This window comes from Mauremys reevesii, linkage group 19 (assembly GCF_016161935.1).
Source record: "Mauremys reevesii isolate NIE-2019 linkage group 19, ASM1616193v1, whole genome shotgun sequence".
In the NCBI taxonomy this organism is placed as follows: Eukaryota; Metazoa; Chordata; order Testudines; family Geoemydidae; genus Mauremys; species Mauremys reevesii.
The window spans coordinates 4023388-4040125 of record NC_052641.1 but is presented as its reverse complement, the minus strand read 5'-3'; the positions used below and the strand labels follow the sequence as shown (position 1 = coordinate 4040125).

The window sequence follows — 16738 nt, the reverse complement described above, 5'->3', positions numbered from 1 at the left end:
GGCTGGAAGGGCACAGTGTGCAGGTACGTGGGCGAGCATCTGGGACTGGAATCCAGCACTGGGTGAGCTGTAACTTACGGCTGGCGACAAGGGACGCTGGGATGGCGCCAGGTTGTGTGCATGGGGGGCAGGATGAGCGTGGCACCGTCATGCTGACTAGGGCTGGTGCCTCCACGTGCAATGCTGGGTTTTCTCGGCTTGCCCTGCAGGTGGCTGGTGTCTCTGTGGAGGATGAGGTGCATGGCTGGCCCTGCCCCAGAGCAGCTGGTGCTGCTGTGGAGATAGCACAGAACAACTGGCTGCATGTCTCCAGGAGATCCCCTATGGGACTGGCACCCCTATGTGGATCCAGCACAGTGGCGGAAGGGCTGCCTATGGCTGGAGCCATGGAGAAGGGGACTGTGACACTGCAGGGGAGGGGCCTGCACATGGCTAGCACCCCCAGTGCAAGGGGCTGCACCTGGCTGGCAGCACGGTGCAGGGTACAGGGTACCGGTTACATGCCTGGGGTCTCTGCAGATGCTCTGGGCTAAGTGGTAGCAGGGGTCAGAGTGGTAGAGGGGTCTGTGCAGGGGCCCAGCTGGGTGGATGGTTGGGGCCCTGATGGGGTTTCTCCTTTCAGCTTCAGCCCCTTGGCATTTAACCTCACGTGGGACTCTGGCTGAATGGACGTGTGTCCCCGAACCCCCGCTCCTCCCCAGATCAGCTGTTCAAGGTGTTGCAGGGGAAGCGCAGGCTGCCGCAGATCAGCCATGTTCAGGGACCAGGGACTGAAGCCGTGATAAGGGGACAGGGCTGGGGCTGGGACCCACACAGCCAATGGGGCAGGGGGCAATGGAGGCATCTCCAGCAAACCGGGTTGTTGAAGGACTGCAGACTTGCTCATGCCTCCTGCCCCATAGCACTGCCTGGCGCAACGTTCCTGCACGGAATGCCCTGCCGCAGGAATAACACTCACCACAGGGGCTGGAACCGTATGGGGCCCTGGGGGGGAATCCCACCTCCAACCCTCCTGGCACACTTGTATCCTTTTCCCATCTGCAAGGAGCACAGGGGCCTTCCCAGCCTGGCCAGCGTTTATTGTGGATTCCAGAGAGAGAGTGTGAGCTGGGCATCTGCTCCATGCCAGTCAGCACTGAGCCCAGCACAACGGCACAGCCAGCCCTGAGCAATTGAAAGGGGCAGCGCACAGGAGGCGGAAGCGAAGGGTTGCACGGCCGTGCTGCGTCAGTGTCGGGAGAGCAGGGCTTCCTCATGGGGACGAGCGCCGAATCAGGTCAGGGGAGCGGGGCAGTAGCAGTGAGGGGCAGCTGGGCCGGGGATCCCGCAGGAGGGCACGGGGGCAGTGATGGATTAGCCCCCGTGCCCCGACCCACTCTGCCCACTCGGCGCTCCTGCGGGGAAGTGGGGGAAGCCCCTGCTCCCCAATCCCGCTCCCCGGCAGAAGCACGGAGAGGATTGGGGGGGACTGCAGGAGGGAGGAGTGGGGAGCGGGCCCCACTGCTCTGGTGCAGGGCCCCACAAAACCCAAATCCGCCTTTGTGTGGTGGTATGATGTGGAAGAGACATGAGCCTGGGGAGTGAGGGGGAGCAAAGGCTGGGGGTGAACAAACACTAGGGTTAGGGCTACAGAGGAGACCCCAGTCCCACCCTTTCATCACTCCCTTGGCCCAGTGTCCACCTGGAGCTCCCCAGCCCTGGCTGAATAACTGGGCCACAGAGTTCACTGGCAGCTCCGGTGGCCGGGCTCCTGCGCCCAGCATGGCTGCAGACGTGGCTGGTTGGCTCGCGGGGTCTCTGGCATTTCCCTCTTCACCTAAATCTTCGTTTCTGAAAAGCAGATAGAGAGGGGCTGAGGGGAGGGGCTGCCAAGGGCCGCAGCCGCCACCCGCTGCCATTCAGTCAGCTTTCCTCTGATGAGATAAGGGACGTCCTTCAGAGCCAATGACTGGGACTGCAGGGACACCTCCTTATCCCGAAACATTAATGAGAGGGGTTTTGGGCCACTGCCCTGGAACAGACCCCGTTCCCCCCCAAAGGGAGCCCCCAGCCCATCTGACCCCATACACCAAGGAGCCCCACCCCATCTGACCCAGTCCCCCATGCCCCAGGGAGCCCCCCATGACATTCTATACCTTGGGGGTAGAGCCACCCTTAGGATTTATGGGGCCCTACCCAGTATTATTAAACTAGTGCCCCTATGCTCCACTGACGGCAGTCCCCAGCTGGCACCGCTGACCCCAATGTGTCGAGGGACCACAGCCACCACCCCCGCCCGCAGACCCCCAGAACCCCGCCATTGCTGACACACATGGAGGCGGCAGTGGCTCAAGGCCAGCTTTGCGCTGTCACATGGGGCGGCATCTTGCCGGAGCCCACGGCCCTCCTGCAGCCCCTCGCCAGTCCTGGCTCACCACGAGCATTGTGACAGGAAGTACCAAGCAGTAATAACTACAACAACAATACAAGTGTGCGTGCGCGTGCGTGACAGAGTGTGTGTTGGGGAGTGTGAGTCTGTGTGTATGTGTGACAATCTGTACTGGGGAACTGTGACTCGTGAGAGGCAGAATGTATGTGGGTGTGAGGAGAGCCAGCCTGTGTGTGAGACAGTGTGTGGGTGGCTGGGAAGTGTGAGAGACAGTGAGCGCACTGTCACTTTGTCACACACACACCCCCGCTCGGCCCAGCTCCCCCGCTGACTCCTCCTGTCTGTCCTGGCCCCCGCCGGAGACCCAGCAGCTCAGGCAGGCAGGGTCCAGGGAGGGACTCTGCTCTGGGCAGTGGTGGGCCAGGCCAGGGAACTGCCAGTGACCGGCCGGGCCGCTCTGGGCTCCCCAGGGCTGGGGCGCCAGAGCCGGCTGAGGAGCGAGGGAGGGAGGGGGTAGGGTTGGGGGTGGGGAGAAGCCCACCAGCCCAGCGCGGGGGAGGGGCTGGAGATGAGAGGATTCCAGTGGCAGCCAGTGAGGGGACTGGTGCCCCAGATTTTCGGATGCCCTATGTAGCCGCGTATGCCTGAGGATGGCCCTGCTTGGGGGAGAGTCCTGTAACCCCCATATTCCTCATTTCTATATAATTGTGATCTTGCATATAAAGCAGGCCATGTAAGATAGCAGCTGAAAGCCATTGTTCTATTTAAATATGTATATAATCAATGCCTATGAAATTACATGAATTGTGTTGTATGGTTTTCACTAAAACATGCTGTGGGTTTGAAAAGCGCCCAGATACTAGACCTGCAGAGACACTGACAAGGGAAGAGGTAACCAACGCCTGGGTGGGTGCTGAACAGACATCACCAGCCATTGTCCAGCAGAGGACTTACAATGCAATGACTCACTCACAGGGGTATTGCTTCACCTTGTGACTCAGCAATGCCCACCAGACATGCCTGGACTTGTGTTCACCAAACACATGGGCTAAGAGTATAAAACAGAACACAGGGGCCCATGCTGGGTCTTTCTCCTGCCCCCAACTTATGCTGCAAGCAACAAGGACACTCCGAAGACTGAAGACTCCAACAGAGGAGACTGGCCCAGGTTTAAGGGACAAACCTGTATATTAAGGACTGCAATATCCAGTGGGGTGAGAAAACCTGCTTAATCTAGATGTTGCCCAGTCTAATAGGGTCGAGAGTTTAGACTGCCTGCTTATATTTTATTTTATTTTGGTAACTAACTCTGACTTTTTGCCTGTCACTTATAATCACTTAAAATCTATCTTCTGTAGTCAATAAATTTGTTTAACTGTTTATCTTTACCAGTGAGTTTGCCTGAAGCGTTTGGTAAGGGTGTTTGCTCAGGTTTACAAAGGCTGGTGTATATCCACTTACCACTGATGAAGTGGTGAACCAATTAATAAAATTGCACTGTTTGTCTTGACCAATGCAAGACGGTACATTCTCAAGGCACAAGGCTGGGAGCTGAGGGGATTTGGCTGGTGCCTTTCTCTGTGTGATTCGTGAGTGGCTCTGGGAGCATTCATGCAATAGAGCTGGGTGTGTGGCTCCACATGCGGGTGTGCTGAGTGATAACAGCGCCTGGAGGGGTTTGCTGCTTGTCACTAGCAAAGCATTGTGAGAGACAGCCTGGGCCGGGGAAAGTTAAGGGGGCAAAGCAGTCCCACAGTCCCAGGCTACACCCTGGGGATCCCATCACACCCCCCATCTGACCCTGTCCCCCATGCCCCTGACAGCCCCTCATCTACTCCTATCCCCCCATCCCCCCACCCCAGAGAGCCCATCCCAATCTGACCCTGCCCTCTAGGCCTCAGGGAGCCTCTATCACAACTGCACCTGTTCCCACATCCTTTGAGAGCCCCCATATCTGACCCCATCCTCTCACCCCAGGGAGTCCACTCAGACACCAGTTTGTGGTCCATGGGGGAGCTGCCTGAGGCTGGCATAGAAAGGAGACTTTTCCACTTCCTTCCCTCTGCCCTCTCCCTGCCCCCTCTCCCTGCTGATCTGGGGCTGCACAATACCATCCCACCCGCTAGGCCTTGCAGGCTGATGGGGGGCACGGGGGGCACTTGCCCTGCTGGCTGGGGCGAGTAGAGCAGCAACGGGCCTTGGGGGGTGCAACTCACCATCGAGCAGATGAAATTGATCCGCGGACTCACAGAACCCTGCAACAAAGGGCACATAGAATCATAGAATCATAGAATCTCAGGGTTGGAAGGGACCTCAGGAGGTCAACTAGTCCCACCCCCTGCTCAAAGCAGAACCAAACCCAACTAAATCATCCCAGCCAGGGCTTTGTCAAGCCTGACCTTAAAAACCTCTAAGAAAGGAGATTCCACCACCTCCCTAGGGAACCCATTCCAGTGCTTCACCACCCGACTAGTGAAAAAGTTTTTCCTAATATCCAACCTAAACCTCCCCCACTGCAACTTGAGACCATTACTCCTTGTTCTGTCACCTGCTTCCACTGAGAACAGTCTAGATCCATCCTCTTTGGAGCCCCCTTTCAGGTAGTTGAAAGCAGCTATCAAATCCTCCCTCATTCTTCTCTTCTGCAGACTAAACAATCCCAGTTCCCTCAGCCTCTCCTCATAAGTCATGTGCTCCAGCCCCCTAATCATTTATGTTGCCCTCTGCTGGACTCTCTCCAATTTGTCCACATCCTTGTAGTGTGGGGCCCAAAACTGGATGCAATACTCCAGATGTGGCCTCACCAATGCCGAATAGAGGGGAATGATCATGTCCCTCGATCTGCCGTGGCGGGGAGAGACACTCTACCTTCTCTCCCCGTCGCAGTCCCAGGGCATCCCACAACCCAACCCCCTCATTCCTGGTCCCACCCCAGCGCCCACACCCCCCGCCAGAGCCCTCACCCCGCCCCCCCCACACCCCAACCCTCTCCCCATCCCTGAGCCCCCTCCCACACTCCGAACCCCTGGGCCCCACCCCTGCCACACATCACCTCCATAACAGTGCACATAACAAAATTAATTCCACACATGGATATAAAAATTAGAGGGAACATTGCCTGTGCCCCAGGGTGCAGAGGGAGACGACCCCCAACATTGCACTGAGCAGCAGGACAGCCAGGACTCACCATACGTGGGGAAGTAGTAGGTGAAGTCCTCGCTCATGTTCATCTCTGTGATGCGCTGCTCGAATTTACCCACGACGGCATCACTGACCCGGACGCTGCGTCCTTTGGGAGGGGTGAAATAAAGAGAATCCAATGGCAGGCACTGTGTTCGGCCCCAGGACACCAGTGACTGTGGAGGGTGGGTCAGGACCCATTCCATGGAATGTTTCTTGTCGGACAGGGGCGGCTCCAGGCACCAGCACGCCAAGCGCGTGCTTAGGGCGGCAAGCCACGGGGGGCGCTCTGCCGGTCGCCGCGAGGGTGGTGGGCAGGCTGCCTTCAGCGGCTTGCCTGCAGAGGGTCCGCTGGTCCCGTGGCTTCGGCGAACCTCCCGCAGGCTGCCGCCAAATCCGCAGGACCGGGGACCTCCCGCAGGCAAGCCACCGAAGGCAGCCTGCCTGCCGTGCTTGGGGCGTCAAAATACCTAGAGCCGCCCCTGTTGTCAGAAATGCCAATTTGTTGAAACCAAACCATTCGCAGGGAAAGGGGCAGTTTTGACAAAATTTTCTGCTCCGAAAAAAAAGTTTTTAAATTGTTGAAATGTTTCATTTTGATATTTTCTGAAGAAAACCTTCCAGTTTCTCTGTTTCAAAGTGACTCTACATTTAGAGATGTAAGCTTATTATACTAAAAAACCCCACATTTTAAATAGTTAAAATTTAAATCATAGAATCTCAGGGTTGGAAGAGACCTCAGGAGGTCATCTAGTCCAACCCCCTGCTCAAAGCAGGACCAATCCCTAGACAGATTTTTGCTCCAGATCCCTAACTGGCCCCCTCAAGGCTTGAACTCACAACCCTGGGCTTAGCAGGCCAATATTCAACATTTTGATTGACCCAGTCGACACTTTTTTCCGATGTTTAGTTTGTGAAAATTTTCGAGATTTTGATTTTTTTATCTCTGTGCTGGATGGGGCCATTTTCCAACATTTCAAACATGTTTGTGGGGCAGGAAAAGCATTTCAAGCCCAGCTTTAGTCCGAGTCTGGTGATCGTCCATCCAGTGTCTGGAGCCACCAGACCAAATTCAGCCCTCCCCTGAGCACGTGTGATTCCTACCACACACTTGAGCCCCGCCCCAAACCAAGACATTTGCAGCCTCCAGGAAGTGTTGCTGCCACGTGAAATAGAGTCAGCCCCAAAGCCCCACTGCCCTCACCTCCCCACAGCAGAGCCCTACCCCTCCAGCACAGTGCCACCCCTATGTGTGGGGAGCAGCCGGAGCACAAACAGGGCTGGTTCTGGACCCCCTGGCTATAGACCTGAGCTGGGAGGGAGCAGCCTGGAGGAAATGCCCTGGGACACAAGCTGGGGCACTGAGCAAAGTCACCGCAATCTAACCTGAAAGCAAACAAAACTTGGGGCGTTTGTCTGGGCCCTACCCCATGAGGGCCACTAGTACCCCCGGGTCCAAACATTCCCCCCAGTCTGACGGCCTGCCCCACTGTGCCTCAGTGCCTCACCATGGGGAGGCAATTCCCCAGGGTAGCGGCCATGAGCCTTCACACCCACCATAGAGCTTGATGGAGATCTTCCGGAGCTTCTGGTAGTACAGGATGGCGTAGCTGCTGTAGTCTGTCTCCCCCACCACCACATCCACGTTGCTGCTACGGCCTAGGAGCCAAAGCCATGGGAGAGCAAATTATGGACTGGTCTCATGTGTAGGGACCCCAGGCAGGGATCAGGGGTCGGGGCCGCATTGTGCTAGGCTCTGTACTAACTGCAGTGACAGTAGCTAGACAATGAAGGCTGGCCAAGGAGAGAAGAGGTGGTTCAGTGGTTAGGGCATGTGCCTAGGGGTCCCCGCTCCACCCTGTGCTTTCTGAGTGCCCTTGTGCAATACGAGTTAGGGGCCTAAGTACTTTAAAACTCTGGTCCTTAGCCTGTCTGTGCCTCAGTTCCCCATCTGTACAATGGGGTAGTAGCCCTGCCCTGCCTCCTAGGGGTGTGTGAGGAGAAATACATGAAGGAATGTTGCAGAGTTGTTGTAGCCGTGTTGGTCCCAGTGTATGAGAGAGATAAAGTCGGGGAGGTGATTTATTGAACCAACATCTGGTGGTGGAAGGGACAAGCTTGCGAGCTTCACAAGAAGAGCACTGTGGAGCTCGAAAGCTTGTCTGGATAGGCCCATCAGTGGATGGAGGATATGGCCATCAGTGGCTATTAGCCAACTCCATGCTGTGGATGTCTCTAAGCCTCTGACTGCCAGAACCTGGGAGTGGATGACAGGGGATGTATCACTCGATGTTCATATTCTGTTCATTTCCTCTGAAGCTCCTGGAATTGGCCATTGTACAAAGATGGGATAGATGGACCCCTGGTCTGACCCAGTGTGGCCATTCTTAGGTTCTAATACAAGCTACCTCCTTCCATTACAGATTGGGAGATGTTCACATACTATGCTGTTGGGGGCCAGAGAATTAACACAGGGAGCAGAATGACTTGGCCTCTCCATCCACAAGCCATGCCCTGATCTCCAGCTGGAGTCCCTACAGGAGCAAACATCAATAGAAGGACAAACAGCAGCTTGGCGAAGCAGAATTGCCCCATGCTGGCCAGCCTCCATATTTACTTCCACGCTAATAACGGGCAGATCTGGGAGCTCAGCCAGCACCAGGGCCAGCTCTAGGCACCAGCAAACCAAGCACATGCTTGGGGCGGCACATTTCCAGGGGCGGCATTCTGGCCATCTTTTTTTTTTTTCTTCCGACGGCAAAAGCCTAGATCCGGCCCTGGCAGCAGCAGCGCGTCGTGCGTGGGGGGCCCTGGGGCCGCTGCGGTTCGCACTGCGGGGGAGCAGCGGCCACACCTTGTGGCTGAGCCAGGCAGGCTCTGAGACGGGGACACTCGGGCTGGGGGCCGCCCGGGCACACGGAGCTGCCTGCAGGTGCTGCAGGGCGGCCGCCCCCCAGCACCGCAACTGGGGCTGGGCGAAGCGGCCCGAGCCGCCCCGGGACTGTGGCAGGGCGGCCAGAAACAGCAGCAGCAGCGGGGCCATAGAGGGTGGGGCGCTGCCATGCGGGGCTCACTCCCGCTCTCCGGGGCTCTGCTCCCTCTGGGGCTACCCTGCCCCAGCTCCTCAGCCCCCTGCTGGGGCAGTCCCCTGGCTCTGCCCTCCCGGGTCCCAGCCGGTCCTGGAGGCGGGAGCCCTGGCTGGAGGGATTGTGGGGTGAGGCGCGGCCCGGGAGCCCTGCTGCTTACCCCGACCCTGCCAGCGCCGGACCGGCTGGAGGCGAGGGGGGAGCCCAGCGCTGGGCAGCAGGGGATGCGGGTGGGGGAGGGCACTGGTGGGGGAGGAGGGTGTTGAGCCCAGGGCTAGGGTGAGGGGCAGCCAAAAATTTTTTTGCTTGGGGTGGCAAAAAACCTAGATCCGGCCCTGGCCAGCACGTGCCTTGTCGCTAGCTTCGTTGTTTCAAAGTCCTGCCTAGGAACACGCTAAACACACCCAACGCTAACCTCTTCCAACCCCAGCCCCGCACTCACCTTTCAGGAGGAATCGCCCCTGGGCTTTGGTGGAGCGGTACTGCTGCTTAATCTCCCAGCATACTCCATCCCTGTGCACGTGAAGGGAGAAAGACAGCGTCCATGTTAGGTTCCTCTGACCCAGCCAGAGAAAAGACACCGCTGGGTGAGGACTATCAAAGGGCAAAGGTGTCAGATGTGATGCGTTCCACTGTCGTAGCTGCACCATGCTGCTGTGTTATTACCTTGGTTTATGTATTATTCATTTGCAGGTGTTATTTTTACACACTCAAAACGTGTTACGGGGGAGCTCAATGCAGGGGACGCAGTTTGTCTTCTAATACTCAGCGCTGCGAGAGCTTGGGTCAGTTACAAAGGGCCAGTTTCACCTGAGTGCCAAGCTCTCTGTGTCACAGTGGGAGCCGCTAGGGGCTGAGCACTTGGAAACTCTGGCCCTGAGTTCTTCTGAAATCTGGCCACGCTGGCCTCTAAGCTAGTTCCCCCCATCCCAGGTATCGAATATCAGACACCTAAAACTCACCCGAAGTGAGCACGTGCCTGATCTGTAAACAGAGGCTGATAAGCCTCCCCCACCTTGGGAAAGGGCCTCAGGGGCTATGGAGGCAGCAGCGTAGAGTGTGTAGAGCACTGGGCTGGGGTCTGCTGCTGGCCTGTTGCGTGACTCCGGGCAACTTTCTTCCCTGCTCTGTGCCTCAGTTTCCCCCAGCTGTACAATGGGGATAATGATACCGATCTTCTTTGGAAAGTGCTTTGAGCTCCATGCATGACAAGTGCTAGATAGCAGCGAGGTGGCGTTACCTGCCAGTATCACCCACGCGCTGCGGGCAGCCTTCGTTTGAACTGAACGTTCCAAGAAATGTGGGTTTCTGAAGCAGCCATCGGACACGCCTTATGGCAGAGGTGGGCAAACTACGGCCCACAGGCCACATCCAGCCCCTGAGCTCCTGGCCCCGGAGGCTCGCCCAGGCCCCTCCCCTGCAGCCTCAGCTCACCCCGCCACTGGTGCAATGCTCTGGGCAGCGGGGCTGTGAGCTCCTGGGGCAGCGCAGCTGCAGAGCCCGGCCTGACCCGGTGTCCTGTGCTGCACGGCAGCGCGGCTGTAGCACCACCAGCCACCGGTGCTCCAGGCAGCGCGGTAAGGGGACAGGGAGCGAGGGGGCGGTGTTGGATAGAGGGCAGGGGAGTTTGGGGTGGTGGGGGGGGGGGGGCGTGTGGTTTGGGGTTGGGGTGGTCAGAGGGTGGGGAGCAGGTGGGTTGAAGGTGGGGAGGGGGGGCCCAGAGGGGCAGTCCGGACGGAGGGGGTTGGTTGGGGTGGGGGAGGGCACTCAGGGGCGGGGGTTCCAGGGGCGGTCAGGGGACAGGGAGTGGGGGAGGTGGTGGATGGGGCAGAGGTCCCAGGGGGCCATCTGGGAACAGGAGGTGGGGGTTGGATGGCACAGGAGTCCTGGGGGTGGGCCGTCAGGGGGTGAGAAGCGGGGGGGGGGGCAGATAGGGGGTGGGACCGGGCCATGACCCCCTCCCCAGGCGGCTCTCCATACCATTTCCAAAACCCGATGGGGCCCTCAGCCCAAAAACGTTGCCCGCCCTTGCCTTATGGGGTGGGGAAGGGGGCTGGGCTAGGTGTCTGGTGACCGTTTAGGAGAAGGGAACCAATCCTGTTTCAGGGCCTAGCGAGTCACACACTAGCTGGCTCTGAATGAATATCCCACAGCTACACGGCAGTGAGTTCCAAGCTAAACTCCCACTGAGGGCAGGGTCACTAGGGAGCATCGGCTTTTGGGCAAAGTTTTCTCATTGACATCAGTGGGCCCAGGATTTTAGCAATTGTTTTTATCACATTACTTCAAACATGCCAGGGCTAGAAGTGACCAAATGCAAAGCCAGGCAGCTGCCTGACCTCTGGCTGACTCGCCAGCTCCGAACCGAAGGTGAGCCAGAAAGTGCCCGGAGGCAGCGCCCTGTGCGCTCATGCAAAGAAAAGGGAAAGGTCAGAGAAAGGCACGTTTGGGGACACTATGAAAGGGAACACGGACAGGAAATAATGAGCAATCCCCCTCTCCCCCCGCAGCCAAAGCACTGACGAGAGAGCCTGCAAGGCCTGTGGGTGGGGGTGACATTCTGTACCTTGGGGGAGCACCCTGTCACCCCCCATATTCCTCATCTATAGATAATTGTGATCTTACATATAAAACATGCCTTGTAAGAGATCAGGGGAAAGGTTATGATCTGCTGAAAGTCATTTCTCTATCCATAGATGTATCATTAATGCATGTGAAGTTATGAGATTGTGTTGTGTGGTTGTCACTAAAACATGCTGTAGGTTGGGGAATCAGCCAGATATTCGCTCCCCAGAGGCAACAGCAAGGAAAGTAACCAATGTCCGAGCGGGGTGTGAAACAACCCCTCAACAGCCATTGTCCAGCAAGGGAGCTACAATGCAATGACTCACCTGCATGAGGCCACACCAGGGGAATTGCTCAACCTTGCCTAGGGACTCAGCAGTGCCCCCAGACATGCTTGGACTTGTGTTCTCCAAGCGCATGGTCTGAGGGTATAAAACAGAACATGGGGGCCCAGGATTGGCCTTTCTCCTGCCCCCACCTATGCTGCAAGCAACAAAGACACTGAGAAGAAGACTGAAGACTGCAACAGAGGAGACTGGCCCAAATTTAAGAGACAAATCTGTATCCTAAGGACTGCAATATCCAATGGGGTGAGAAAACCTGCTTAATCTAGTTGCTGTCCAGCCTAATAGGGTTGAGAGTTTAGGCTGCTTGGTTGTAATTTATTTCTTTTGGTAACTAACTCTGACTTTTTGCCTATCTCTTAGTATCACTTAAAATCTATCTTTTATAGTCAATACATTTGTTTAACTGTTTATCTTTACCAGTGAGTTTGTATGAAGTGTGTGGCAAATCTGCTCAATTTTACAAAGCCCAGTGTATATCCACTTTCCATTGATGAAGTGGGGAACCAATTAATAAATGTGCACTGTTCATCTTGAGCAGTGCAAGGTGGTATTTTCCTGGGGTACAGTGCTGGGAGCTGGGGGGATTTGGCTGGTGCCTTTCTCTGTGTGATTCGTAAGTGGCTCAGGGAGCATTCATGCAATCTAGGTGGGTGTGGAGCTCCACCTGCAGCTGTGCTGAGTGATCACAGCGCCTGGAGGGGTTTGCTGCTGGTCACTAGCAAGGCATTGTGAGAGACAGCCCAGGCTGGGGAGAGCTCAGGGGGCGCAGAGGACCCACGGTCCCAGGCTGCACCCAGGGAGGCCGTCACAGTGGGACTGTACTTCAGGTGTATGCCTGAAGGGGACGGACACTTGCCTGCAGCATCACCACACTACACACGGGAACAGGCTGAGGCTTTGGGGGAAGGGTGGTGAGGTAATTCCTTTGGGCCTGAGCTTTTCAATGTGTGTGCCTATGCACACGTGTGTGTTGGTGTGAATGTGTGTGTGTGTGTGTGCACATGGGCAGCATCGTTAGGCCCCCAAGCTGCAATGTCTCCTCTCTACCAGGGATAGTTTTTTTCTCTCTCCATATTCCAGGTTCTCTCTGCAGGCAAAGGGGCTGGGAAGTGACTGAGATTCTCCTCTCCATTTCTAATCACCCCAAAGCAGCCTGGGGGTGGCGTGGGGGGAAATCTTTCTTTAGCAGGGTCGGCAGCAGGTAACACGTTGGCCCAGCGCTCCCGGGCTGCAACGCACTCTCTGCATTACCAGCTCAGCAGTGACCCCACGTCTTGCCATCAGCCTTAATGGAGGGCTTTGCTGCTGTGGGCCCGAACCAGCCCAGTGCTTAGCTACGTGGGCTTGAGCCCACTGAACTCAAGCATGTGCTTTGTAAAACAGGGCTGAGTCCTTGTGCTTAATTGCTGTGCTGAATCAGGGCCACACTTCCCAGCCTCACCGCCCTCCCTTCCAGTTTGTTCCTCTTTTCCTTGAATGAGGAGCTGCGTGCCGGGGAACTGCAAGGGCTGGCCAAACCCTACACGCTGGGCTGGAATATCTTCTGGGTAGAGCCAGACAGAAGCTGTTTGCAGGCCCTGCCGGGGGCCCCCCAGACTGGAGCACTGGGGCAGCAGCAGGGCACCTCACACAGACAGGCATCAGCACCATTGAGCTGTTGGTGCTCTCACACGGGGAGTCAGGCCTGACCGCTGGGGTGAGCATATGAGGAAGGGCTGCGGGAGCTGAGCCCCAAGGGGTCGTAAAGCAAGTCCTACAGGCTGGGCTCAGAGCTGTTGCCTGGACTCAGCAAACACACAGCATGGGAGGCCAGGGAGTCTGATCCCAACACCCGGGCTCCCGGCCCAACACGTGCTCCTCAGTGGGCCACTTACAGTTTCCGGAAGGTACTGATGGCCAGCGACTTCCCTTCCGAGGCAGACACCGCCATGGTTGTTGCTTCCAACTGGTGGTTATATTCTCTTAGGTAGTCACATTTGGAGGCCACACCAACCAGGAACCACTTCCCTGAGAACTACAAGAGGAGCGGGGGTGGCACAATGCAGTCACCTTCGCCCCATCCCTCCCACAGCAAGGGCAAAACTCTGAGTGCTGCTGCTGGGTCTCGAAGCGAGGCCCCTGAGGAGCCAAAGGCAGGAGCTGCAGCATCTGAGCTGGTGGAATCCCTCCTTCCCGTGGCTGATAGTGACAAAAGGGCTTATCGGTGACTATCCACCGGGGGCAAGACCCTGACATACAGGCTCACCGCTCAGCTCCACACACAGACACAAGTTGTGGTTTTAGGGCACCATAGTTTTGGCGCAAGTGCTGTCCCCATGGGCTTAACAAGTGCCTGCTTCCCCGACTGCCAAATGAATTACCCAAGGAGCACAGGATTGGGTGCTGGTTACAGCTAGGCAAATCTGCAGCATTCTTTTGGGTGACATTTGCAAACAGTATTTATAGTTTTGTTCCTGGCTACTTCACAGGCCCCCAAATTTTGGTTTTTGGCCTCCCACTCCCCAGCGTGCTCATGGAGTGACACTTCTGGCATCAAAACACCTAGACATGCCACCAGACACTGAACTGTAATTTCTAAGTCTGTTTTTTGAAATGCTGCAGTTTTTGTTTGATTTTTTAAATTACAGAACTGACCAGATTCTGAGCAGAAAAGTAACATTTTGTGAGATTTCAGCGACATTTATCCTATTTCTCAAAATAGAAATGAAATGCACAGATCTGATATTGTGACACATACATAACAGTAGCACCTGATACCCTCCCTGAGACAAGGCCCCATTGTGCAGAGGGCATGGGTATTTGGCTCATGGGGGCCCTGCAGCTGGGCTCTGGGGGAGAGGGGGTTCGGGTGTATTGGCCGGGGGGGGGCAGCAGGCATGGCTGGGCTCTGCGGGGGAGGGGCAGAGAAACAGGAACTGGGTTGTCATAGGGGTTTCTTTAACTCTCTACTCCTGGGGAATTTGTGTATGTGTCTGTAGTGTTAGTCTATAAGGTGCCACAGGACTCTCTGCTGCTTTTACAGATCCAGACTAACACGGCTACCCCTCTGATATTTGTAGTGTTACAGACATACTTGCTGACAGGTATGTTGAAATAAATTTCCAAAATAATTTAAACTGGCGTGATTATGTAGAGTTATTTTGACAAATAAAATGTGCAGAAATTTAAAATATTGTGTGCAGAATTTTGAACTTGTTGGCACAGGATGCCCCCAGGAGTAGGCACATAGTGAGGCCAGAGGGTTGGCGCCTACTGCTTGGGCTGGTGGGCCAGCCCCGGGCATAAGGGCATCGCAGTGGCCACAGGGCAGCTTGTGGGGACTTGGATTCCCTTTCGCCACCCCAGCTCTGCAGCACAAAGCCCTTTCCCTGGGGCTTGGTGCAGGGAGGTGGGATCTGGCCCCATGTTTCTATAGCATCGCCCAGCAGTAGCTTTCTAGGCACCTCAGCAATCACACAGGAGCTCCCCAGGGACTGCCTCAGGTTAGCTGTTGAGAGCTGTTGAGGGGCAGGGGAAAGAGCTTCTCACATCCCTTCTCTGCCTGTCCTCAGGGGCGAGTGCACCCGGCTGCCAGACTGAGAAATGCCGTGCTGGAGTCTGGGCACCCGGCTGGGGTTCTCGGGGCATGGGCATACCACAAGCAGCAGCAGAGTGAGCTCCCCTCCTAACCAACCTCAGCCCCCCAGCGCCCCTCCCCCATGGCCCCCTGAGTATTTAGCATCTTTGCTGGGGCTACTGGGGGAAACTGGAATGAGACTCCAGACACTGAGTGTTCAGCAACACTCAGCTCCCAGGAGCCTCGGGACCCTTCGCTGACACCCGGCTGAGGTAGCCCCGGCGGGCCACAGCCACAGGGGAGATTTCAGCCCCTCTAAGCAGCCCAGCATCTTTAGCATGCGCAGTAGCAGCTCGTGCTTTTCACTCTGCAGGTCCCTGGTTCAATCCTGGGATATTGGCCAAGGTAGCAGCCGTCACCCAAGCCCGTCTCTTGGGGCTGGGCAAACCCAGACGCCTGCCTGGCAAGTTATGGAGCAGGTCAGCAGCTCTAGCACAGAGGACCCCCTGGGGAGCTGTGCCAGTGCCCGGGATGCCCAGCGTTCCCCAGTCCCTCCCTCACCTGCTGGAGGTCAAAGTTCTCCTGTATCTTGATCTTCTCAAAGAGACTCTCCAGGGCTGGGGGCCTCCTTTGTCTCTGCCCAGGAGCAAGTGAGGCAAGAAGGAGCACGAGGAGCAGGGTGGGTGCGGCAGGCGCCATGGTCTCTCCCCAGGACCATCTAAGCCCCTTGGTGAACCCGGCTGTGGTTGGTGGGGCCCTGGGGGAGGGGAGGGCTGGGCTGGTTGCTTATTAAGCCACTCTGCTTCTCTTACTGGAAGTGACCAGGAGCAAATCTCTAGGCTGTTTACATAGCGGGGGCCGTGTTACCAAAGCCCCCCCCGGCACTATGCCCCCCACAGGGGAACAGCTGTGCAGTCCAGGAGTCCCTGAACGTCCAGGCAGCCCTCCCAGGCCTTGGTCACGTGTCTCAGGGCTCTCTCTCCCCAGCCCAGCATGCCAAAGGTAACATCCCATAGTGCACCTCCCTGTGCAATAGCCAGAACCTGAATTAACTCATGCGCTTAGGGAGAGCTAGGCAGGGAGAGCTGCGCTGCGTGTGGAGCGACAAACTCCTGCTGCACACTGCGAGACGGCCAGGAAGAGCGGGCATTGACCTCCACAAATGACAAGTGACAGAAAGGGGCTCATCTGGCCAAGCCATAAACTGGGCTTAATTCCAGCGAGCCTAAGGCCCAGACTCAGCAAAGCACTTCAGCACATGCCTCAAGCCAACCTGAGTCAGCACTTAAGCACGTGCTTAACTGTAAGCACTGAAGTTAATGGGACTTCTTTGCTGCCTGGGATCCTTCTAGCCTTGACTTCAGTAAAGCAAATTTTGCTCCACCTTCCTGGTATTTTCCTATATTACTTCCTGATGTCTGATCAGCTTTATGCCAGGAAGCATGAGGCCTGCTAACCCTGAAACTTATCACTGTTAGATTTTTTTCACATTACAGTTAAAATTCTGCTCTTCAACACACCTGTATAAATTCAGCATAACTCCATGGGCTTCAGTGCAGGCACCAGTGTGAGTGAGAATTTGTTCCAGTTCAGGTTGTAAAAGTAAAGCAAAAACTAACTGAAATTTAAAAAAAAA

General features: G+C 56.2%; 1 protein-coding gene across 1 annotated transcript; it reads right to left on the bottom strand.

Annotated features, from left to right (window-relative positions):
- Positions 1-1058: 1058 nt before the first annotated feature.
- On the bottom strand, positions 1059-15857 carry C8G (complement C8 gamma chain). The gene is made up of 7 exons (XM_039506020.1): positions 15664-15857; positions 13421-13560; positions 9077-9147; positions 7106-7207; positions 5556-5657; positions 4585-4623; positions 1059-1830 (listed from the first exon to the last, which is right to left on the bottom strand). The coding sequence occupies exons 1-7, from the start codon at positions 15799-15801 to the stop codon at positions 1817-1819; spliced, it is 606 nt and encodes a 201-aa protein (XP_039361954.1). The 5' UTR covers positions 15802-15857; the 3' UTR covers positions 1059-1816.
- Between the last annotated feature and the right edge of the window lie 881 nt (positions 15858-16738).

What these genes read in the sequence shown, in the direction of transcription:
- C8G (XM_039506020.1), bottom strand. Translation starts at nt 15,801, where the DNA reads ATGGCGCCTGCCGCACCCACCCTGCTCCTCGTGCTCCTTCTTGCCTCA. An exon ending in GGGGCGATTCCTCCTGAAAG is followed by an intron (nt 7,208 to 9,076) that starts GTGAGTGCGGGG and finishes TTTGGCTCCTAG; the next exon opens with GCCGTAGCAGCAACGTGGAT. An exon ending in GATCTCCATCAAGCTCTATG is followed by an intron (nt 5,658 to 7,105) that starts GTGGGTGTGAAG and finishes CCCCTCCCAAAG; the next exon opens with GACGCAGCGTCCGGGTCAGT.